This window comes from Eleginops maclovinus, chromosome 17 (assembly GCF_036324505.1).
Source record: "Eleginops maclovinus isolate JMC-PN-2008 ecotype Puerto Natales chromosome 17, JC_Emac_rtc_rv5, whole genome shotgun sequence".
NCBI lineage: Eukaryota > Metazoa > Chordata > Actinopteri > Perciformes > Eleginopidae > Eleginops > Eleginops maclovinus.
In genome coordinates, this window is record NC_086365.1 from 7,693,947 (window position 1) to 7,719,331 (window position 25,385).

The following is a 25,385-nucleotide window of genomic DNA, read 5'->3' on the forward strand; positions in this document are numbered from 1 at the left end:
AAAAGTAACAGGCGTAAAAACTGTATCGGTGCATCCGCTTGCAAGATAAGGACCGACAGCGATGGATCTGCTTGCTTTCTCCCTGAAGTGGTTTTCTAACTGACAATGGTGGCGAAGAAGGGAAAACCCCAGATTTTTTCGTAATTCCATTGAAAGTTTACTCATGGAGAAAGGAGCAAGTCGGGAGTCATGAGCACAGGTTTGTTTCGTGGGGGAGCTAACTTTACTTAGCAAAATCCTGCTGTGCAAGCATATTATTGTTGTTAGCTAAAACTCAATGCAAATAACGTTACTTCTTCAGAGTATTCGCAGAAAGTAGTAATCACTGCAATTTTAATATCATAACGGACTGGTAGCATCCGCTCTATTTTTACTCAGCCACAGTTATGTACACTTTTTTTAAATAACAACTTTCGAAAGTAAAAAAGACATTTGAGTACTTTCTAAAACACAATCATAACTCGTCATCAAAAGTGTTCCTTTCTGTTTGATATAAGAGCTACCGTTGCAGCTGAAGGGGGTTAAATCCTTTGTCTTAAAACATCTGTCCTGCTGTTGCTTTAACAAACCGGACTCGATAACAAGCGCCAGTGTTAACGTCTCATATGAAACAGTTAAAATGTGCCAGGATAAAGAGGGATATTCCCAGTGATAATTGGATATGTAGAATAGAGTTATAAGGATTTCTTGTTTATCCACGACAGGAGCTATTTCAGGTAAATCACAAGGCCAAACTCCGCCTAAAAACCCAACATTTATAATCAAACCTTGGTTATTAGGAGGCTTAAATATCATAACACATATTTTATTAACCGCTATGGCGTCGTTGGCATGTACTGACCAATTCGGCTTCTATATAAAGACACCAAGTAACGTTTTTGATTAAGTTTGAGATTGATTTTCATTGTTCATCACAGCCATCCATGGTACATTCTGATTTCCATTTGAGTGAACCACTAATATAAATGCCACTTTTCTAATAAAATGTTTATGCCGAATTGAATAGTCGTACTAAATGATTGGTAGTTATTTTAATTACTTTCCCATAACGTTGGCAGTTTAGTTTTTAATCCCGATCACTCTATATATTGTTTCTTTATAAGAGTGTGGATGGGCAAAGGCAGGGCAGCATGTTTCGCGTGCAGAGCGTTTTTGATCGTGGCCTTTCGGAAACATCCGTTCGATGACTCCACTTCTCGTGGCCAGCCGAGAGCTTCAGCCAGGAAAGCGGAAAATAGCTCCTACAATCTCAATTCAAAGCTTTTTATGTGGAGAGACAGTTTTTTTTATTTAACTTTATGTATCCATTTCATTCAGTGAGATTCTGGTTGTCTCATCAATATTTAGTAGTTCTATGTGATTTGAGAAAACGTAAAACACATTTAGGCCTGACTGAGAACAATAGAAAGCTTTAATAATAGTTTATACAATTTGATTTAAAGAAGAAGACTATTTATTTCACACATTACTCCAGTCCTCAGTTCTTCCCCTCTGACCCTAAGATTGACTTTTTGACCTGAGCCTAATCCACAGTTTGCAGCTGTCTATGCCTATATTGGAGGGAGTGTAGATGAAGCATGGGTTATTGGTGCTGTTCCGTTGTGTGTGGTTCATTTAAAAAGGAAGTGTGAGTAAATGCTCATAGACTTTCTTGTAAATGTCCTCCCTCTTATTTTCATGCAGGTGTGAAGAAGCCACCATTAGCGCCCAAACCTAAAATCCCTACTACCACCAAACCCTCTCCCCCTCCCATCGCCCCCAAACCCGGTCTCTTCTCTCAGCCTCCCATCGTCTCCCAACCTTCGCCGGCTACCCTAAAGAGGACTAAACCGGCTGTCGCCCCCAAACCATGCATTCCTAAATCAACAGCTTCACCTGTTTCAACCCAGCCACCCAAACCCAGTGAACCCCCCCTCCTATGTCAGGAACAGCAAACAGCTTTAGGTGATAACCTCTCTCTTCTCAACTCCAAAAATGGGATTGTATCGGAGACTAACAAACATGACTCGGATTACATCATTCCCACCTGCTCTTGTGGGCTCCAGGACTGTTCACAGTGCCAGCATCTGGAAAATGGAAATACAACTGAGAGCAATTTTCACAAAGAGCCGTTGCAGAATGGGATTTCTACAGACGGATTCACAGAGTCAAAGCCACAAGAGAAAGAAAAACGCCAGGAGGAGGGAGTAGCTGTGGATAAGGTTGAAGGTGGAGGGATTGGCAAAAAGCCCAGGGATAAACCTCAAAGACAGAGACACCTGGAGAGGGGATCGGCTAACCAAGATGCACAGAGGACTGAGAAACAGAAGGAGGCTGTAAAACATGAGGAAAGTGCTGTTCCTGAGCCGGACTTTTCAATAGCAGATGTACATTCTGAGGCCCGGAACACAGATTTAACAGACTCAGTCTGGGATGTTGCAGGCAGCATCATTATCTCCCCCTCTATCACTCCTCATGAGTTTTCTCCAGAATCATTTCAGGTAGAGCATATAATCAATGCCTCTCCCACCAGGTTACTCCCTGATCTGCAGGTCCCTGCTGCCCCCAGTAAGCCTCTCCCTGTGCCTCACCCACGCAAACTTAAAAAGCCAGCCCTGGTGAGGCAGGATGGCGTAGAGGGCATTGGCCAGGATCAGGTGACAGAAGAACAAAAACTTGAGATGCGCGAGGATGATGGCAGCCAACCTGGTCTGTCTCTTAGTTTGGAGGGCGATGAGCTCCAACAGGACTCGTGTGAGGAACCTTTACCCCAAGAAGACTCATGTTTAGGAGATGATGAAGTGGACGCACCCGTCCCCCCTCCTCGACAGACCTCCCTCTCGCCTCGGCTACTCAGGACAGTCCACACGACGCCCTCTCTTAACAAAAACACCTCCCACTCCTTAGTCCTGCTCTCACATTCTGACTCAATGAGCCACCAAATAGGAGGCGCGGATCACCGGGTGGAGGAGGATGAAGAGGACGGGTATGGCGATTTTGAGCGCTACCCGATCGCTCACAGCCTCCCAAAACAGATCAAACTCGGCTGTAATCCCCCTCTGAGTAACGCTAGGAAAGCTTTCTCTGCTGAGGATCAGTCATCACCAAGGGCGCCCCCCAGGAAACCTCAGAGACACAGCCTGCCAGCAGCACACCCTCCACCCTCTTTCTGCCCTCCTGCACCTCCACATGCTAACACCCCCATGAGGGAGCTGCCTGCGCCTCCTCAGGAGAAAACAGCCTGGCGCTTCACCCGACCCTGTGTGACCTTCTTCAGCCGGCAGATGCCCACCAGGAGCAGCGTGCCACCAAAGAGCCGGGCTCCAGGGCTTGGGGGGCAAACAGAGGGCACAGTCCTTCTCTGCAGCCGACCTGGCAACCCGGGCCGACTCTCATAAGAGGAGCCTCTCTTTCCGGAAGCTGCTCGAGCTCCGGCTCTCTGTCAAGATGCTCCCAAAGCTGCTGGCTAAGGGAGGGCAGTCTCTGGACTGTACCAGTGTGGAGTCAACCCGGGGCGAGAGGCTCCTCGAGCGGCCCACTAGCTGCATAGTGGAGGCTGATATTTGTGGAGAAGATGGAGATGGGTCAGTGGAGTATGAGAACGTTCCTCTGTATGAGGAAATCCCAGAGTACATGAACCTGCCGTTTCATGGCGCCAGGCTGGGCTGGCCTCACGACTCCGACGGAGCAGATTCAGACATCTATGAAGTGCAGGATCCTTATCACAGGTGCAACGACCATGAGTACGAGAGGTACGTATAATGCACATTTAGAAGTCTCAAAAAATGCAGTTTAAGGGCATAACTAATATTTATTTATTCAGTTGATTTTTTAAAATCTTGTAGCATTTCATGCATTTGTTAGTAAGATTACAGCAGAGCAATGACAAAAGTTTAGGAAAGATATAGAGTGGAACAACATGCAACACTGTGTGTGTGTGTGTGTGTGTGTGTGTGTGTGTGTGTGTGTGTGTGTGTGTGTGTGTGTGTGTGTGTGTGTGTGTGTCTGTGTCTGTGTCTGTGTCTGTGTCTGTGGGCGCTGAAGTCCAGAGTACTTGCTACCACTTTGTAATTTCATGTGACCGTAGCTTCAATGTACGACAGGTTGCACAGGTGACGTTAGTGGTTTTGAATTTACAACAGTGAGAAAGTGGCCTTTGAGCCAGTGGCATTGAATTTGAATGGAGCATTGGTGTGCAGCAGGTCGGCCTGTTTTCCTGTGGGTTATTTTCAGTGGCCTGGGCAGGAAATGTCTGAGAATCGCAGAAACGCCACACAGCTCTCTAGAACAGGAAAATAAACCTCCAGCAACCACTAGCCTCCTCCTCCTCCTCGGACTGCACGCCTTTGCACTGTGTTTAGCCTCTTCATAACCTCATCACTCCTTTTTCTCCTCTGTGTCACTGAAGTGAGTTATTTTCGGTCAATTGTCTTTTCAATCCTTTAAACCTCTGGAAAAGCTGTATTCAAAGAACATTTTTTTGGAAGAAGATAAAAATAGGGGACACAGGATTTGAAGATTATTGATTGTGGAAAAAAAATCTAAACTTAAAAGGAAGATAAAGATATATAACATTTGAAATTGAGCTTAATTCTATTAGAATTATCTTCACAATCAATACATTTTCAAACTTAATTCTCAGTGAACCAGTTATTGTTTAGTTAAATAGAAGGTAACCTCCTAAGAAAGAGATGTTCTGTTCCCATGATAGACGCCATGATTCCTGTTTCCTCTGACAGACAGTGGCACAACAAGTGATGAAGTCGAGGCAGCCATTAAATGAATTAAGATGTACTTTCGCTGGCAGGGTGTTTCTGTGTAAGAGAGGAGCAAGAGGGAGTGAGTAAATCTGTAGTTTTTCCCAGGCATCTGAGCCTGTTAAGTTTATGTAAGTAGCCTCAGGCTGTAAACAAGTGGTGCTCTGTGCCTGATCCAGTGTGTTGGAATGCTCCACTATAGAGAAAGCTTAAGGGAGAAAGACGTTTCGGTGGGGGGGGGGGAGAGAGAGAAAAGATTGAGGTAAAACAAACCGGGAGCCATGTAAGAAAAACAGGCAAAGTGGAGAGTGGGCTATTGCTTATGAGAGTGAAAGGAAATGTGAGGATTTTTGAAGTGCAACAGTCTTTCCTATCTAACATTTACTCTGAGCTATCACTCTTTTTGCCAAGAAACAACATTTCAAGCCTCTTTATAAAGCGTCATCATGAAAAGAGAAACAGCAGGACTAGCTTTGCAATATTCAGGAAACATTCAGTGTGGAAAATGCATTGAAATACAAGGGGAATATAGTTGTAATCTGCTCAGGTGGTTTACCATGTCATATGCAGATAGATATTAATCTGTTACCATATTATAAGCAAACATAATCCATTATTTCCCCAAATACAACATTGTTATAGCTTTACAATAATGAATGAATGTGTTAGCATGCTGAAATAAGCTACATCCCACATGGTATCTAGCAAAACTAGTTATAAACTGGGTACATTGCTTTTGCTACTACCTACAAGTCAGCTGAAATATTATTCAGGTATAAAATATGTAATCAAATCATACTTTAAAGAATGTAGTCTTTTGGCCTATATGGTGAAGTGTTCAATACAATATCTTAAATATTGAAATTGTGTAAAGAAATTCCCGTGCTTGACTTCCCTGGAATATTTTCCGACCTTTTGCAACCTTAACCAGGACTAGACTGAGAACGCAAATCCAAACGCATTACCTCCCCCTCATTTCATCAGTCAGACCACTTAATTGTACGGTAAAGATCAAAACCTAAGTCACACAAAGCATGTTGCTACTTGTGCTAACCTGGCAGACAGACCCATCGTCTCGCTGCCGGCAGCAGGGTTATACAGAATATGAATACAGATATAATGGAAACAGGCATACCTTTTTAAAAGAATAAAAATAATTAGGACTGGGAAATATGGCTAAAAGTGTTTTTGAGTAATGTTTAAGTCTCTAAAATGTAAGGAAAAACAGCAAAAGAAACACCTATCATAACATCCTATTCACTACCATATTGCACTGGTTTTGCTTGCAACACAAATGATGTGTTTTTAATGTGCTTTAGCCATTTATAACTGCACAAAAGTATCTTTGTTTTATTTCAAGCCATGGATTTTAAATTCTAATACAAATTTTCTTTAAATATCCTAAAGGGAAATTGTTCTTCCCATTATAGTTGTCACAGTGATATCCGAGTTTCCCATTGTTGTTCAACACCTCTGAATGAGTTTATCTCTTGTACTGACTCATATGTTTCTTTTGAGCAAAGATTAAGTTTGCCCAATTTCTTACCTTGTTTAAAACTCTAATCTTTATTTATCCAGGGAGTGTGTTTCCGAACTCACACTCCTCTGCAGCCCTGCCTTGCATCTCATTCCTACATGTAAACATTCCCTCTAAAGCAGGGGTGTCCAAACTTTTTTCCCCGAGTGGCACAACAGAAAAGACATAAAAAGGGCTGGGCCCTCACTAGAGGCGAGTTATATTGCCTCATAAGTGAAGTTATGAGTTAGCAAAATCAATCAAATGTAAGTCAATTGATATTTGAATATGCTTTAAGAAACATCACAGCTCTCTGTAGGGTTTCCTTTATTTTGTCGGCAGCTCATCCCTTAAAGCAGAAGCCTCAGATTGCTCATAATCAGAGGAAATATGAAGGGTTTATTTCAAGCTTGTTGTGAAAATAGGTTATTGGGCTTTTTTTATCAACAATGATTTGTTTTAAACATTTTTCAACTTTGAAAATTGGTCTTATTAACACATGAATACTAATGTGTAATATATTATTTTTACATATCTAGGAAGTACAATATAAGAAAAGCACACGTTTCAGGTCTGGGCCATATTCCATTATACTTTTAGCATTTGCTGAGGGCCAATTAAAAGTGGGCCGCGGGACGCAATTGGCCCCCGGGCCGTGGTTTGGACACCCCTGATCTAAAGCAAAGCTAAACTCTGTGTTTGTTGTGTCATGTGTTGAATGTTAGCAGCGGTTGGCTGGGGCAGGACGTCCACTCTGAAGAAGAAGAGATCCACAGTTCAGATGAAGAGGACAACAGCTCCTCCTCCAGCAAGGAGCACATGGACGAGGCCGACCGACAGGTAAACAACTTATTCTAAACTGAGAGGAAAACACTGTCATTATAAAGCAATGATTATATAGGCATAATTAGGTATAAAACTGAAACTGAAACATTAGCTGCTTCAAAAGCTGTTTATTTAAGAAATTAAAAAAAACATTTTTATAAAAAAGGCTTTATTCTTTCAAAAAGTCACTTCAACAAAAATACTAAAACTAAATAAAAACTCACATTTGCCCTTATATTTCACAAATTTTTCATATAAAACCATTCAAATATAATGTAAAAACATTATAGAAAAAATGCTTTATAACGTTGTTTTTTAACACCCTGATAAATTACTTCTTTTTTATAAAACAGTGACTGTTAAAGCAAATTTTACACCTTTTTTTTAAAATATATTTTTGCGCAACGTATATCAACGTTTTGATATACTTCATGTTGGGAAACACACCTTTTAATGTGACTGCTTACACAAGACATTATTACTTTGTAAGAAAGAGGAAAGCCATAGCTGCTTTTATGGTAAATGACTCTGCTTTCAGGCATGAACATGTAAGATTGGCCTGGCACTCACAGTTTACAATGGACGTCTCATATCACTGCCTGTGACTAAGCTGTCACTGCAGCCACTGGAGATAGTGTGTCTGCCAAGTGTGATCGCTACAGCGCTTTAGAAGTGTGTGTGTGTGTGTGTTTGGAAAGGGGGATGGTGAGCAAACACAGAAGGGTTACAGGTTCAGGAATAGCTCTCCAATGAGCTGTGTTTTTTTTCCTTTCTTCGTCCTGTGTGACCCTCTCCATGATACTGTCGGCACCTGTGTCTGATGGCCGTCAAACCTCCAGGGTATCACTAATACAGAGGGAGGTGGGGGGGCATGGCCACTGTCCAAATTAAGTCATTGAAAGACCGCCCCCATTACCATTCAACAACACACACCATCAGAGAGACACAGAGAGGAGAGAGAGGGAGGGAGAAGGGGAGATGTTGACGCTGTACTCTCGGGATTGAGTTTTCGGAAGTCTGTAAACTCAATCCTGATGATTGAACAGAGAAAACCAGGATCATGGTGATTTGCAGCGAGTCAGTGAGTGAACAGCGATGAGTTTTGGGTGAAAACGGTTGTTGTTAGCCTTTGAAGCATTTAAAACTGTTTGTGTTTCTCCTCTTCAGCAGGAGGATGAGATGAGGAGGAAGAAGGTGGTGCACATCGCCCAGGAGATCATGAGCTCCGAGAAAGTGTGAGTGGTTTTATAATGAACCAGAGACCTTTTTAACTTTAAGTGAAAGTAAAATAAGTTCAAAAAACAGTAAATACTCGAGTAAAGAAGTACTTCTGGTACCGGAGTGTGTACAGTTGCATAAAACAGACAAGAAAAAGTACAAGTACCTCAAAATCATACTTACATTGAGTACTTAATGTACTTTACATTCTTACATGACCAGGAGCACATTACGTCACAAAGTGCTGTATTTATTTGGTCTAACTGATGTATTTCTTTTCTTTTCAGGTTTGTGGATGTCCTGAAGCTTCTTCACATAGTAAGTGTCTAATGTTTTAAAGAGTTGAATTAAAGGAACAGTAAAGAGTGCCCAACATTATTTTAAAAAAAGTACCGTGTCTACACTGTGATTGTTTTGAAGGAAGTTCAAAGCTTTTTTCCGAGGGATGGACATGAATTAATGAGGTCTTGGCTGGTGTTGTCTTTGCCACAGTGCCTGTACAGAGCTGAATCATTTACTTATTTCTCAGCGGAGGTTTTTTAAAGTTGCTGTGTAGGAGGGTTTTTAGTTTGCTCTGGTCGGCAGTGGAAAGGTAAACGCAGGGGACAATTAGAATGGCTTTGATCAGGGAAACATCATCAAGCAAGAGTGTGTTTCTGTGCAAGAAAAAGAAAAGCATGTGTGGTTCTTTGGTAAGGGTTGTGTCTGGCTCTGTTAAGGTGAGCTGTGTAGTTTGTCTGGGGAGATGAATTGCCAAAACCTTTATTAATATCAATGTTTTCATTAAAAAGTTAGGTTCGGGTTGCTCTCAATAATATGAGGCAACATCCTGTTTGCACATACACATAGGACATGACCAGTATTTTAAATGAAGTTTATTTCGTAGTTGCAAGACAGTTTCTCATGCAGTTTGTTTTGTTAAAATGTAGTTTGAATGTGCTTCCTTGCTTCAAACTAGTTTAATTTCCCGAAGCCCTTTAGCAAAGATGTTTTTTTTTCCTCAAGAAAGTTTTTAAGTGATTTCCCTTTGTATTTCAAAGAGACATTAATGCTGTGTTTCAAGTTTATATATGCGTAAAGACGAAGAAGTGCCCCTTGTATAATGTTACGAAAGAGCTAATTCTATTCTATCATTTTGTTGTCAGTATGATACAGTCTGAACATGGTTATGGTTAGAGAAATATTCTAAAAGGGACATATTTTGTAGATTTTCTTAGAAAATCACGATTGATTAAAAAACAGACTTGTAGATCAAAAGTCAAGTCAAAGTCCACTTAATTGTCAAAGTTTCCACATGTGTTATACATACAGAAAATTGAAATACCGTTTCTGGCAGTCCCACAGTGCAAATATAAAAGAACATATAACATAAAAAGAGAGCCTAGAAAAAAAAGGGGGGTAAAAAGGGGTATACCAAACAAAAACTAAGTAATATATATATACATACATATATACATTTAGTTTAGAAGAAATCTGCTAAAATGCTGTTTTGTCTCATTCCCCATGTTGCATGCTTCTCGTAGCATTTTGAATGAAGTCAAACAGGAACCATGTGACTGAAGGAAGTCTGGCTGATGTAGAGGTTTTTATTTAGAGAAAAATTAGGTTGTGATTTCTAATGTGTAAAGTAATCTTGTAATACTATCAGTACATAAGAGTGTGCTCATTTGACGGGAGAGCTCTGCCTTTTACATATGATGTATATGTATGTGTAAGCAACGGAAAGCTTCTGTCGTCTGTGTGTCCGGAGGGAAATTCCAGGTGAGAGGGGTCAGGGGTCCACCTGTCTGTCCGCCTGAGACGCAGCTTTAGTGAAGCCCCCCTGCAGGATTAGTTTTAACGTCGTCCTGTGGCTGACGAGAGGGGGTGCTCTGTGTGTACTCTGACCAAGAAAAGAGGTCAGCTCAAATTCTTCTCTCTGCTCTGCCGACCTGACAGCTGCCTCCTCAGGCCATAGAGACGACCTCCAGACACACACATACCTTAGATAATCCTCTGTTTATGAGTGTGTTGTGCAGTGTGTGTTGTGTGTGCAGATGTGTGCGTGGGTTGGTGACTCCGCTTGTGCATACTTGTGGCAAGTCGTCCATCAGATTTGTTTGTATTTCTTTGGGTCATTTTTTGAAGTAGGTTTATTTTCGGCGACCATCTGTGGTTTGTGAATATTAAAACGGACGTTGATCAGTTTCCCTGAAAGTCTTACTCCACTGATGTCCATATTCAAGAAAAACATAAATGCACAATTTGTTGTTTTATAAGCTGTGATCATAATGCATGATACTTCATACATAGTCTATGTTTTTGATTGCCTTATAGTATTTTTTTGTATGAGTTCTGTATCTATTTCTTCACCAGTATTTCTAACTGGATTATTTTTAACAGTCTTGTTTTTTAGTTATTTTTTTTGTTGATATAAAAGATAATCAAACAATATGGGGTGTCAGGATGATATGATAAATACAATAGGCAGAAATATATTGGTTGGTTAATTATCTGCATACAAATATAATGTATAATATTGATTTTGACCGATGTCTTCGTCATGTGATTTTTACTGCTGAATGGTTTCTGCCTGTCACCGGAAATGTAATGATGTAGTAAATGAAAGTGGTCATGGCAGAATATAGTATGTGTGTGAGAGCACATATAAAGCAGGACGTTGGGATCCAGCGCCGCCTCCCTGCTTCCTTCCAGGTGGATGTGTGTGTTGGCACCAAGGGAAAAGGAGGACTACTGAGTCAGCTGTGTGTGTGTCTGTGTACGTGCATGTGTGTGTGTGTGTGTGTGTGGGTGGGTGGGTGGAAGAAGTGGCACTTTACGAGGTGATTACCAGGTGTTCCTGTTCAGCTGCAATACAGTATGTTATGTGTCGCCCCACCCTCTACAGCTGTGTGTGTGTGTGTGTGTGTGTGTGTGTGTGTGTGTGTGTGTGTGTGTGTGTGTGTGTGTGTGTGTGTGTGTGTGTGTGTGTGTGTGTGTGTGTGTGTGTGTGTGTGTGTGTGTGTGTGTGTGTGTGTGTGTGTGTGTGTGTGTGTGTGTGTGTGTGTGTGTGTGTGTGTGTGTGTGTTATAACTAATGATGGCATTCCCACTCTCTGTCTACAGGATTTTCGGGATGCTGTTGCCAAGGCAACCCGTCAGAATGGGAAGCCGGTGGTGGACGAGCGGATCCTCAGCCAGATCCTGTACTACCTGCCTCAGCTGTACCAGCTGAACAGAGACCTGCAGAGGGAGCTGGAGGACCGAGTGGCACACTGGTAAACACACAGATAACACTACAGCTCCCATAGTGCTCTGGGGGATGTTGATGTGGATTCAGTATGATGTGGCTGCATCTTCAGCTGTGTATTTTTTAGCCTGCATTTGTAATAATGTTGATGATAATACATTTGATTTATAGAACACTTTACAAGTTACTCAAAGAAACGTAACATTAATTAATACAACAATCCTAAAAGCACACACACCTAATAATACAACACAGAATATGAATCGCAGCTACTCTTTAATATTGAATGACTTCACTAAACTGTTGGTCTGTTTCTTTACAGGAGCGATCACCAGAGACTGTCGGACATCTTTGTGCAGAAGGGTCCGTACCTGAAGATGTACTCCACCTACATCAGACAGTTTGACAACAATGTGGCTCTTTTAGACGAACAGTGCAGGAAAAACACCGCCTTCGCCGCTGTTGTCAAAGAGTTCGAGGTAAACTGCAAATATTGCTCTTAATACAATGATGGGTTAAGACAATAAATATGTACTGTCTTAGGTAAATCTGTAATACGAGGCTTTTTCTGGTCTATAAATGAAATAAAGTGAAATAATTTTACTGTGCTACAATTAAAAACCCTTTATCGCTTAAGTCCAACAACTAATCACTTAATAAACAACGTTACATCAGCATTGTTTTTAATGGGGATTGTTTATGTTGCTTTATGAAAAAAATACCCCTGCACACTATATACTATACAAGATCTGATTAAGATGCCTTGAGCTTCCATCATGAATTTCTGCTAGTAGCAGCCATGACTTTACTTGTATTTCAAACGGTTAACTTCATGCGTCTGTGTTCGTTTTGTCTCAGACGAGTCCAAGATGTGCGAGCCTGGCTCTGAAGCACTACTTGCTGAAGCCGGTGCAGAGGATCCCTCAGTACCAGCTGCTGCTCACAGGTACACACACCCGAAGCACTCGCACCCCAACACGAACACAGACTCCTTGTTTATGTTCTACTATCCTCTGCACACTGTAGGTCAAAGGGTTTATTGAATCATGGTGAGCCTTTATTGACTGCAAGGGAATGGAACTCTGGACTCATGTCTTTGTTTTGGTTCCATACTGGCACACAGAGGAGAGTTGCGGTACTGTAAACCCGAGGAGTTTCACAGGAGACAAATCCTGCAGAATAATCTTTAATATAGAAAATATTATTAAAAGAACAGCTCAGGCTGACTGCACACTGAAACTTGGAAAGGATGGAATAAAGGAAGTTACCTTTTGTACTATATGTTTGTATGTCACATGTCCCTTATTTGAAACTTCTTTTCCAGATTACCTAAAGAACCTTCCAGAAGATTCAGAGGACTATAAAGACACCCAAGGTTTGACAATACTCATTATTAGTGTCTATCAGGATGATCATATTTGCTTTTATGTATCCAAAATACTAATGTGTTATCTTTGCTATCTGTGCAGCTGCCCTCGGCATAGTGAAAGAAGTGGCCAACCACGCTAATGACATTATGAAACAAGGGGTGAGACCGTATTCCACATGAAGCTTTAAGTTCTGTCTACTCCAGCTCTGAGTTTCTCCTCACCTCTCTGATGTTGTTTCTCAGGATAACTTCCAGAAGCTGATGCAGATTCAGTACAGCCTCAACGGCCACCATGAAATCGTTCAGCCAGGCAGGGTGAGTCCCGGAAGTTTTATTTAGCTAACCCCCCCCACCCCCCCGGACCAAATACTCAGGCAGGAAGACTTTTCAGACAGGTGTGAATCCTCTCAGACATCTGTCAAATACCACTGTTGCTAATTTTTAAAATAGATTGAATTGGCCTATGTTTAACAGATACAAGGAGATACATAACATTCCAATTTGATGTCAGAAAACATTGAATAAAAGCCTTCCCAATAAAATTCTCTTTTATTTTTTACCTATCCGTTTTACTTTTTGCCAAACACACTATCACTTCACCCTTTCTGCTTCTGATTTGTGCATTGGTGATTTTATTATAGACTCACAAAACGTTTTAAATACATGTGTCCTGTGTTTCATTTAATGCAGCCCATTTAAAACAACCATGTCCATATTTGCAGGTGTTTCTGAAGGAGGGCACTCTCATGAAGCTCTCCAGGAAAGTTATGCAGCCTCGAGTGTTTTTCCTGGTGAGCAATTTTGTTTTAAATATCTATAAACAATCTTTTTTCCTCTCAAAATGGATTTAATTTTATTAAATGATTACATTTCCTTGTGCCTCTCTAAACCTGCTTGTGTTTACTTCAGTTCAATGATGCGCTCATGTACACCACTCCGGTCCAGTCCGGCCAGTACAAACTCAACAGCGTCCTCTCTCTGGCCGGGATGAAGGTAAGAGACTCTCTGCACACCTATCACACTGTGACGGTGGTCCAATCACATTTTATGTATTTATTTCTGTATTTTTTTTATTGGTAGCCAGAGGATTAACAGTACAACTGCATATACTTCATGCCTTTTGTGACCCTACATCACTGCACAAGTGCCTTTAGGCTAAAAATCATCAAGGTTCAAATCCATTTTCACTAGTTGGTGAAAGAATCTTCTACATAACTTTTAATTTACATTATTTTAGTGTGAATAAATACAGCCGTCATCAGTATTTACTTCCAATTGCTTTTATATAGTTTAATATGTTAATATTTAAACTACAGAACTATATTCTGTTTTCTTTATGCACCGCTTATACACAGTTCTTCATATGTAGATACTTTATTTATATATATACATATATATATATATATATATATATATATATTTGTTCCTTTCTTCAAACTAGTTTAATTTCCTGTTTAAATGTCCTGTTTTAGTGTACGTTTAAACTACTGTGAATTATTTAGGCTGCAGCAACAGTTTTTGAACATTGCTCATACATTTTAATGGTGCACAATCTCTGGCGGAAATCAGTTATTTATAAGTTTCTGTGTTTGTCACTTTCCAGGTGAGTAAACCGAGCCAGGAGGCCTATCAGAACGAGCTGAACATTGAAAGTGTTGAGCGCTCTTTCATCCTGTCTGCCAGGTCAGAACGCAGTCTCAGTAATCATCACAGTCTGCACATAAGTAGCTATAAATATTTATGAATGTATGACTTGTGTTTGCTGTAGCTGAGAGTAGCTGATGTATGTTTATGCTTGCAGCTCGGCTACAGAGAGAGACGAGTGGCTAGAGGCCATCGCTAAGGCCATAGACGACTACACCAAGAAGAAAATCACCTTCATATCAAGTCGGAGTCAGGAGGAGGTAAAGGTCTAAAGTTCTGCGGGTGTTTGTAAAAAAATATCTGAGAACATTTTAAAAAAGGCTGCAGCTACATATTATTTACATGATCAATGTATCTATTGATCATTTGCTATAGTAATTTAATTTACAAATATATATAACAAAATTAGGCAAAAAGTCCTCCCATTGAAGAATGACCACCAAGATTATAAATATTTGCCTTTTTTCTGAAAAAACACAACTTGAACTGTTGTCTTTGACAGAGATGTGCTGATCATTTTCCTGAAATTCAACAAAAGTGTATGTAACAATTCTAAATTGATATGACGTCCATATTAAACTAAATTAGTGCTTTGGATTGAGAAAAGCATTTAAAAGTTAGTTATATTATATAAGAGGGAACATCCATTTAACTCTCGATGGATAGCTAACTAGTATAACAATAATCATCTGTATTGACTCAGGCGGAGTGTGTTGTGGACACCGGGGCCCCGCTGGGTTCGAAGGCTCCGATCTGGATCCCGGACCTGAGGGCCACCATGTGCATGATCTGCACCTGCGAGTTCACACTCACCTGGAGGAGGCATCACTGCCGCGCCTGTGGCCGGGTCTGTACCACCCTACTCATCCTGAAGCACATCTTTTAATAATCAACCCCCCCCCCCACCTCATTCTCATCGCTGCTACATGTGTGTCTGCAGGTGGTGTGTCAGGCGTGCTCGGCCAATAAGTACTACCTGGAGTACCTGAAGAACCAGCCGGCACGTGTCTGTGATCACTGCTTCGCCAAACTGCAGGAGAATAGTGAGTAAAGAGAAATGGGTTTGGATTTCAATTCTAATGATGGAATATTTCAAAACCAGCGATGCAGTGTTGGAATGTAACCAAGTGCTGTACTTAACTATATATTTGAGGTACGTGTACTTGAGTATTTTCATCGTATGCAACTTCATATACTAGTTAACTACAAATCTCTCTCTGCTTTATTACCTTTCAGACAATTTTTCACCCCGTTATTGCATACTGAATCTCAAAATGTGTAATTTTTATTTCTATTATACTAAAGGATAAAGGGTTTTTTTCTGAGTAAAAACAAATCCTCTTATCATTAATAACTAAATAATTAGAAGCCCAATGCCCTTTAGGAAATGATTCAGCCTTTTTAAAGATAAAACTATACGTCTGTAAGCTTCGATTTAAAAGTAATTATCATTATTGAGACTGTTCAGACTTATCCTATGACATGAAATAGATGATTTCCTTGTAGTGGATTCATGATCATTAGTATAAGCTTTTTTTAAATTTAACATAATTGTCATTGATTTATTGTTTTAGGTGACCGCTGTGCTTCAACATCAGTTTCTCCAATCAAACCTGGAGCTTTCTCCTTCACCAGAAAACAGAAGAAGATCCCTGCTGCACTAAAAGAGGTAAGAAACAAAGATTTACACCCATAGGCTACTTTTTATGACTATGTTTTGGTGTAATCTTATATGTTGTGAGTGACCTGAATTTATTTTTCTCTTGTTGTTTTTTTGCAGGTGTCCGCCAACACCGAGAACTCCTCCATAAGCGGCTACTTAAATCGCTCGAAAGGAAACAAAAAGCAGTGGAAGAGGCTGTGGTTTGTCATCAAGAATAAAGTCCTATACACCTACGCTGCCAGCGAGGTACTGACACTTTTCTTTATTATTTTACTAAACTGAGTAGCTTTCTGTATCTTTTTGATTGAGTAATTATTTCCCCCTCTAGGATGTTGCTGCGTTGGAGAGTCAGCCCTTGCTCGGGTTTTTCCTCAGAGAGGAGAAGAACGGACCGGCTCAGAAGCTGCAGTTTAAGCTGTATCACAAAAATACGCTGTTCTACATCTTCAAAGCTGACGACATCCCCACCGCACAGAGGTATCTGAACTGAAAATGGCAGATGGTGCCTGAAAATTAAAGTCCTATTTGTTATAAATAAAGCAGATGAGCATTTGGTATATCTGTTTACAGTGCAGATAAACACTTAAATTGGTTTAATAAAGAAGTCATTAAAAATAGTTTAATTTATTAACATTAATCCATGCAATATTTTAAAATTAAATAAAAAATGTTATATCTAGTACTTTGAGTAAAACAGGATTATGTCTTAATAAATAAATAATACACAAAAGGGGAGGTGTGCAGTTTTGATTTGGTCAAATATACATTTGCTGCTTCACCATGTTTCACCAGTTAGATGCTTTTATTGTGCAGCAGCAGCATTAGTAAATGCTAACCTTTCATTAGCAGTTAGTAAATACAGCCCTGACATTGTGTACTAAGAGCAAGAAATGGTGAAGCTGACACCTTGAAAAAAAACAGAACTGTGAAACTTTACCAAATATATTATATTTGAATGTGTTCATCCAGATGGTAGCTAATTCTTCTGTTTTCTGTTTTTCTCTCAGATGGATCGAAGCCTTCCAAGAGGCAATGATTCTCGAACAGTAGTTTGGTTTTTGCAGCAGTGAAGTCACATCACAGCCCCGGAGCCAGTCGATAGAAAACTTACGACCCCCGACTGATCCCAGGTCAGGGGTCACCGCTCAGGAAGGACTCCGGTCGGACTGTTCACTTTAAAAAGAAACACACTGCAGAACATTACTGTATGTGTGGGGTGGGGGGGGGGGGCACTGGATTCTGTTTCCCTAATTATTATTTCTACCAACAACAGCTGCTGATGCTCAGCTGACCTCAGAGTTATTAGATGTTGCAGCTGTGGGTCAAAGGTCAAGTCCAGAAGCACGTCTGTGGAAGTGAGACAGATCATTGGTCAGGAATATTGAAAAGAATTCTGGGAATTATTTTTAAGTACAAACGGATGAAGGAACTACTTTTTGTGTGGAAAAAATATATACAAAACTGTGCGCATTCCTTCAAGCTTGTTGACATTGGCTACACTTAGTAATTTAAAACCTACTGTGTGCTTTTGTTAAAGGGATAATTCGGATTTTATGAAGTGATATGGAGTACCCTATACAAAATGTCAGAACTATGACTTTAATGCAAAATCTAAAGATGCAATTTTTCAAATACCCATTTCAAAATATTCCGCTTGTCATTTAAATCATGGTTGCGAAGCATTGTCAATGTCTGTTTAAGAGTTTCATGATGTAACATGGTGGGATTTTACTGTGAAAATCCGCTTCTTTAAAGAAACAGGAGCTGTTTTGCTCTTTAGCTTAATCTCTCTGGTTAAGAGATTTAACTCCTTATTTTTAAAGTTAACATACAAAACATTTAAATGATGGTTTAAAAAAAACGACATCCTGGGGGAAACTGGAAATGTCATGAATAATGTAGATATTTTTCATACATTTTAAAATGTATTTTTGCCTGTTTAGCCACATTAGAAATGGTTAATGTGTAAAACTGTGTATATGGACATTAAACAGCAACATTGACCTTTTTTTATATCAAAGCCAAGAGCTAATATTTATAAAATAGGAAGATTTATTGTTTGAAAAGCACAGGCTGCCACTTATTTTGGGAGTCAGGTAGCGAATATGTTTCCATCAGTTAATCTTTTACATTTAAAAGATAACTTTTTAGAAAAAGGGGATTTTTTTAACGGGCAAATACTGTGGAAAGCATGCATTAACTATATTTCTAAGGAAATGCTCCAAAGGAAGAAAACATTTTTAATTGTTGCAGATATTTGTACCTTTTTTATATCTCCTGCTTTGAGAATAATTGCAATAATATAGGTGCTCTGTTTGACAGTCTTCACTAAATAAAGACACATATAGGCATCCAGTTAGCATGACTACTCACTTTCTAACCAGGGTACTCGAGGTTTGTAGCTTTAAAAACGATCATTTATCAGGTCTGTTTCTTGGTTAGGTTTCTATATGTTGCACTACCCTATTATTTCAGAGTGGGAGAAATCCAAATCCTGCTTTTTTTTAGTGAAGGAATAAAACGGTTAATTCTGTCATTGTAGCTATTTGACTGCTAGTGTGCCTCATTCAGATGTGTAAGTAGTGGAAATAAACCTGCACGTAAAGAGTTGCCCAGGATGCATTTCCTCATGATTGTACATTAACAGTGACAATTTGTAAAGATCTGCTCTTTCAGAGTTAGAGTCACCTATAAACAAGGGTTTTAAACTGTCAGGCAACAGTTTTAAATAAAGTATATATATATATTAAAAAAAGATCTTGTCCTCTATCATTTCCTGTTTTGTTGCTTTAGAGGATGAAACTAATGAACTGCAATTTCTCTCACTACTTAATCACAGAGTGCAGACAGAAGTGTGCGGGAGGCAGAGTTTGTATCTTTGTGTACTTGTTGTCTGCGTCTCTTTGAGAAGGCCATGGTTTGAAAGAAAGGGGATTTTTTTATGACTCATGATGCCAAAGCTCTGGATTTTACTTCATGCTTCCCCCCCCCCCCCTCATATCTCTCTAAACTGTGACTTTGGACTCCCTTTGATCCACCCTCTTGGGCAGTGAGAGATAAAGCCCGACAAGAAACTATTACTTATTTTAACAGAGTTCAAGTCTGTCAGGAGATATTGGCATGCACTGAATATGTAGGGTTAGTTTTTGATTTATCTCTTCATTATTAACATGTTTTATGTGTGAGTGACTCTAAAGGAAATGAAATTAAGAAATAAGAATAGATGGACTTAATGTTATTCGTGTTTAGACAGTTTACTGTACGTGGAGGGACAGTTTTCCTGTTCTGATGGAAAAACAAAGTGGTGCAAATAACATACAAAACCATATCAATAGATACACACACAAGATGGTAATCTCTATAAGATGTCCCTAAACGTTGTGTTTGTCTGTTTCATGTACAATGGCCTTTTAACAAAATTAGATTTTAGCTCTGTTTTTATATTAAGCTCTTCCTCAAAAACAAGATTGGCTGTGCTATACAGTTTTATAACATCTTTGCACATTTCTTATTTTTTAGCATTTAAATTATGCATATACAAATAGTGTTTTTTATGTATTTTGTGCTGTTCTATATTGGGTTTTCTTGTATTGTAAAACAATACATCATAACCAGTTACTAATACTGTTTAAATTACTTAATGAAGGTGTAGATATTTTTTAAAAATACTAACGATATTCAGCAGGCTTTAAATACTTACTTAGGCTTTGTGGTGCTAGTTTATATTATTTAGCTCATATAATATGAGTAGCATTAGCATACTACTGTAACCTAACCATACACAACAAAACAAAACGAAACAAAAACATGTATTTATATGTGGAACTAAAGTCTCTCAAAGTGTTGTTGTACCCGGACCGGTTTTTTTCTTACCTCTCCTTGGTCCGTCCGGTAATTCTTCCGTCTAAAGATGGCGGGGTATGTTCGTATCGTCCGAAGGGCTTTGGGACAACTAGGAGGTCATGGTGGAGTCAAAGGGTTTCTGGTTCAGTTTTTCAGGTCAGTTTATATAAACAGTGTAATTGTTTTTAATGAAACACTGGTGCTGACTGTAAGAGCTTTATAAAGATGTGTGACCTGGCTCTCTGTGTTCATAGCCGTTAGCATGTTGACAGCTAACTAATGATACAATACGTTGTGCAGCTAAATCAAGTGAATGAAATGAAAGTCCATGGATAAATCTCATAATTTAAGAGAGTTTAGACCAGTCGCATTATCTCGCTTCAAACCTATTTAAATCATGACTGAGGTAAACACTGATGAATTCGGCTCGAAAGTTACTCAACATGCACTGATATTTCACCTCTTATTTTCACTGTACTCAATCTTACTTTTTTGAGCCCCAGTTCTTCGCTTTGAACATGATCATGGCTGGGTAAACGTATGATGCCACTGAGGATGTAGGCTCAAAAGTTAGTCCCTGAGCAGTGCCTACTGTCTTTGCAAAGGGAAATGTAATCAAAAATAATTCCTTTAAGCAAAGATTTGCTTCAAAAATAAATGTCTGTACAACTGATTAGAGTATTGGTTTTTGGAAAAAGAAAATGTAAGCACAGACCTGCCTCACTGAGTTTGTGCTTTGTTGCATTGACAGGGCAAATGACGTGAAAACAGGAGCCCTGATTGGTGTGGACAAATATGGAAACAAATACTTTGAGGACAGCAAAAACTACTTCTTTGGTGAGTCCAGTTCCTCGAAAAGTGCATGATTTTAAAGTCACTAGCAGGATTTTTGCACCAAACTAATGTTGTTTTCAGGGAGGATTTTTGCAGTTGTATCACTCTGTCATACCTATGGTTTTACAAGCAAATGATGCTTGAGATTGACACGGTTGGTAAAAAATGTTGTCTGTGTCTAGGGTCTAGGACGCCACCGCTGGGTGATCTACACCACGGAGATGAATGGAAAGGACACCATGTGGGAGGTGGACGGCAGCATGGTTCCAGCTGAGTGGTATGACTTGCAGATTGTGAAATATAGAATTATTATAAATAACCATAAACATATTTTTTAGGTCCTAGTAGTTTTTACACATCCTAAAAAGAGAGATTTAGTAAATATAGTGGAGTCACACTCTGCTGTGATATACTGAAAATAAATTCAAATCAAGAATAAAGAGAAAATAATAAACTAGACAGACGTTGTTATTACATGATCTTCTTGTTCCCTGCACTCTTCAGGCATCGGTGGCTGCACTGTATGACAGACGACCCCCCCACCACTCACCCTCCGGAGCCCAAGAAGTTCCTGGCTCAGGTCCACCAGTTCAACGTGAGCGGCAGCTCGCAGCAGTACGTTCCCTTCCCCACCACCACCAAGAAGATCCATGAGTGGGTTCCCTCCAAAGCTCAGTGAACCCTCACTGCATATTTGTAAATTATGGTATCCTGCCCACATGTCCTGAATAAAATCTCTATACAACCTTTATGATGAGAGTGGCATTGCTTTCATTCAACATCCCCACAGGTGGAGAACCCTGGACATCAGCTCTAATATCTGACATCTGAGTTGCATGCATTATTTATACACATTTAGTTTCCATAAATACCATATATATCAGGTCTTATGTATTCCTAAATGATTCATCAAGACATGTTTTCATTTCAGTGAAATATGCAGCCATAAAAAAAACATTGTTTTTTTCATTAAGCTTTAATGCAAGATCCAATATTTCCAGTATTTTTGTAATCTGGTCTATTTATATATATATAGACTCAAAATCAAGCTTTCTAAGTCAAAATGTGTTTTTAAATGACTTTTATAAAGGTTTTTTTTAACCATGAAAACAGCCTTTGGTCAGAACGAGCAGCAGTGCCTCAAGCAGGGACTTTACAGCGCTGAGTCTCCGCTGCGTGTTAATCACTGCAGATAATGCTGAGCGGAGGAAAAGTTGCAGCATGCAGCATTTCACAGCGAGGTGTGCAGATTCTCCAGAGCTGCTGAACACTCTGTGTGAAATGACGCGGCGTGAAACACATTCAGTGTGACTCGAGTCCCTGTGAAACTCCTGAGAGGAGCAGCAGAACAAGAGGTTTGTGCTTGCTTATTATTTACACTTTTTGAATTTTATAGATGGATATTTGAGCATTTTTCCCTTATTGTTTTTAAGTAAGACACACTGAGCTTAAATTAATGTCAGCAAATCATTTTTCTTTCTCTAAATGTTTAGGTTTTTCTTGACTACTTTGGACCTGTTAAAGAGATTCTGATTTGGCTTTATGGTCATGTTTGAGGAAAGTGCTGTTTGTTGTTTTATAATACAGGGAGCTGTTTTTCATATTTTTACCAACCAGTATATAACAGTGAAGGTTGACTAAATATGATAAACACCTCTCAATACTTCCTAAACTGAAAAAATGTAGGCCTTAATGAAGGTTATAATTGATGCCTGCAATTTAGCAGTATCTAAAGTAATTTAAATGAACCCCTCCTTTGCAGACAAAATAATGCAATAATAACATTATGTTACATTATTTAAAATAAATCCAAAAATACATAAAGAGTGCATTTCCTTTGAAAAGTGTGAAAAGTTATTGATTTTTTCTTTTGCCTTGCGAAGGTTACTGTCTGAGTGATTTTTACATTTGGGTTTCAGAGATCTGGAGCTTTTCAAAGATGAGACTCACTGTATCATCACTTTTACTTCGAGGGGATATTTTGGAGGAAGAAGAAGAAGAAGAAGAAAGTCAACTCAATGTAAGCTCCTGCACACACTGTGTCTGTAATAGTGTTTATTACCAAGAGGGGGCATTGTTCCTTTTGATTCATGTCTTTATGTCACTACAACAGTATAAAATCAGGGAATGAATGATAGAGGTCTATTGGCATCCTCTGGAGTCAGCACTTCCTCGTCTTTATTTAGAAACCAGAGGAGACTTTGCTCGGAGACAGCACCTCATCCAAAATAATTTGGATTAATTAGGGAAAATGCTTTGAGAGATGACAATTGGCTATTAAATGTGTGCCTAATGAACCGTTTGTTTGGTCCTCTTGTCTTCTTGCTGCAGCAGATTGCTTTTTGTCTGATTCATGCTCTGCAAAATGGAGCAGATGATCTCTCTCAGCCTGTAGAAGTGCTGATTCAGCAGTATTCTGAGGCTAATGCCAGCCTGGCACCAGCAAGAGGCTCAAGAGGGTCGTGTGACTCCTCTTGACGTCCTCGCACACTTCATGTCTGGCCCTCTTTCCTCTCCCTGCTGCCAACTGTCATATCTCTTATCTGTATTCATGGTCCATCCCCCTCCTTATCCCCCTCTTCTTCGATCCTCCATCTCCTCTCTTTAACATCAACGTCTTTTCCTCCCAGTCCTCTCATCTTGCATGTTTCATGCCCGAGTTCCTCCCAATGCATGGATTTCAGTGTGGGATCCTTAAGGAGTATTTCCAGCCTGCCAATCTTCGTCTGTAACTCTCCAAATTTGTTTTAATTGTTGGCAATTAGCATTATTGCATTGGTCTAAATATTGTCCCTGTTCCTGTGAGTGTTTGTGTGCTCAAAATGAGCTAGATGTGAGGGAAAATCAAGCAAAAGCCCTTAGAAATGTTGTAGTAATCTTTCAACCCTTGTTTTTAAATTCCCAGAGTTCACCTGTCACTGATGTCTTATTCCTTACTTTGTCTGTAGGTGGAGCACTTTTCTTGCAGAACAAAATATTTACTATTATTTGAAAAATCATCCTTTTTCCATTTGGAAATGTGCCAGGAGGAAAGCAGGTGTAACTAATTATTGCAATCACGGAAAGATGACATGTAGCTGTTACAGCTCTGCTTAACTCATGTAATCAGTAACACCTGGGCTTTCTCTGCAAACAAGTCCTGCTGAGAATACGTGTAAAGTGGGCATAAATTACACTGTAAATGCATGTCTTGAATTATTAATTTAGAGAAAAAAACACTGACTTTCTTTGTATTATTATCAACAAATTGGATAAACATATCAACATCAACAACACTGAAATGACCCAATTTCTTATTCCCCTGTATCAATCTGCATGGTCATTTTTTTAGAGCTGATATTTTGACCATTATAGGTTATAACGTTGCCAGTGAGCTATGACATCACTGTCACTGGCACCATCAGAAAAAGGTGTTCAATGATATTTCTGAGACTAGCTGTTTGTATTTAAATGAATAATTCACTTTCCTTGTGGATTTTATATCTTTATTCAAATGTAATTACAAATACTAAATGTAAATAATGTCCCACTTTAAATTGTGTAAGCTGTAATTTAGCCTGTCAATACTGTTTTATTTGTCCATCTTTTATATTTTCACTCTTTTAGTTCTGCTTTATTTTCTATTTTGAGATGTTCATATTGTATAATTGTTTATTTCTGTGCAATTTTGGATTTAATAAAGTATATCTTATCTTATCTTATCAAGGAATTCTATTTTAATCAAAGGTTTTCATGTCATACAGTATGTACTGTAGCAACGGCAGAGTTGTTTGCAATAAAAATCAGGCTCCTGGAACAGTGCAGCATACAGTTCATTTGAAATATAGATAAAGAAAAAGACATACAGTACACAGTGAAAGAAAAGGAATCTGACAGGTTGAAAAAATATGGACTAAGGTGAAAGATCCAAAACCTTGAATTACTCATTTTGTCCCTAGATAAAGATATCCGTCATGCAAAAAATAAAAGCTTTGGTTTTTGCAGTGTGTCAGGCTGAGGCTGCGCAGAAGACGCGTTTCAGCAGGACACATTCATGGGATGTAATGTAAATGTTGACTGTTGTTAGTTCTGGACTCTATATTTCAGTGGAGCTGATGATAAAGAACATTAAAGTTGAGTTTGGCAGGATGGCAAGAAACTAAATTGACCCTTGTAACACTCACTTGTAAAGTATATGGCTTTGAACATTGTGAGTGTGTGCAATAACAGCACACACACACACACACACACACACACACACACACACACACACACACACACACACACACACACACACACACACACACACACACACACACACACACACACACACACACACACACACACACACACTTATCTGGCTCTGCAGATAAGAAGTGGTCTCTGTCCTGCAGACTGCGTTCACCCCTCAGGGAGAGTCTGGCTGCAGATTCCTGCACACATTCGTTCCCCTTTCTCTCTCCCTCCTTTCTCTCTCCCTCCTTTCGTCCTCCATGGCTCTCCATCCTCTCTCTTCCCCCTCCTGATTGG

General features: G+C 39.5%; 2 protein-coding genes across 2 annotated transcripts; both read left to right on the forward strand.

The window, feature by feature from the left end:
* Nucleotides 1-3: 3 nt before the first annotated feature.
* On the forward strand, nucleotides 4-18,937 carry fgd6 (FYVE, RhoGEF and PH domain containing 6). The gene is given in 22 exon segments (XM_063906024.1): nucleotides 4-199; nucleotides 1,684-3,290; nucleotides 3,292-3,731; nucleotides 6,978-7,092; nucleotides 8,245-8,312; nucleotides 8,583-8,613; nucleotides 11,400-11,551; nucleotides 11,846-12,002; nucleotides 12,382-12,469; nucleotides 12,848-12,898; nucleotides 12,993-13,051; nucleotides 13,136-13,207; nucleotides 13,615-13,683; nucleotides 13,802-13,885; nucleotides 14,496-14,575; nucleotides 14,694-14,796; nucleotides 15,240-15,383; nucleotides 15,477-15,579; nucleotides 16,111-16,205; nucleotides 16,317-16,445; nucleotides 16,528-16,676; nucleotides 17,207-18,937. Coding segments are annotated over 22 exon segments (3,849 nt in total). The 5' UTR covers nucleotides 4-189; the 3' UTR covers nucleotides 17,250-18,937.
* A 1,113-nt stretch (nucleotides 18,938-20,050) lies between these two features.
* Nucleotides 20,051-21,627, forward strand: ndufa12 (NADH:ubiquinone oxidoreductase subunit A12). The gene is made up of 4 exons (XM_063905723.1): nucleotides 20,051-20,198; nucleotides 20,794-20,879; nucleotides 21,066-21,153; nucleotides 21,381-21,627. The coding sequence occupies exons 1-4, from the start codon at nucleotides 20,110-20,112 to the stop codon at nucleotides 21,553-21,555; spliced, it is 438 nt and encodes a 145-aa protein (XP_063761793.1). The 5' UTR covers nucleotides 20,051-20,109; the 3' UTR covers nucleotides 21,556-21,627.
* Nucleotides 21,628-25,385: the final 3,758 nt, after the last annotated feature.

Bases quoted from the DNA above. Each gene is read 5' to 3' on its own strand.
- ndufa12 (XM_063905723.1), top strand. From the start codon at position 20,110: ATGGCGGGGTATGTTCGTATCGTCCGAAGGGCTTTGGGACAACTAGGA. The intron at 20,199-20,793 runs GTCAGTTTATAT...TTGCATTGACAG, and splicing joins TTTCTGGTTCAGTTTTTCAG to GGCAAATGACGTGAAAACAG. The intron at 21,154-21,380 runs GTATGACTTGCA...TGCACTCTTCAG, and splicing joins AGCATGGTTCCAGCTGAGTG to GCATCGGTGGCTGCACTGTA.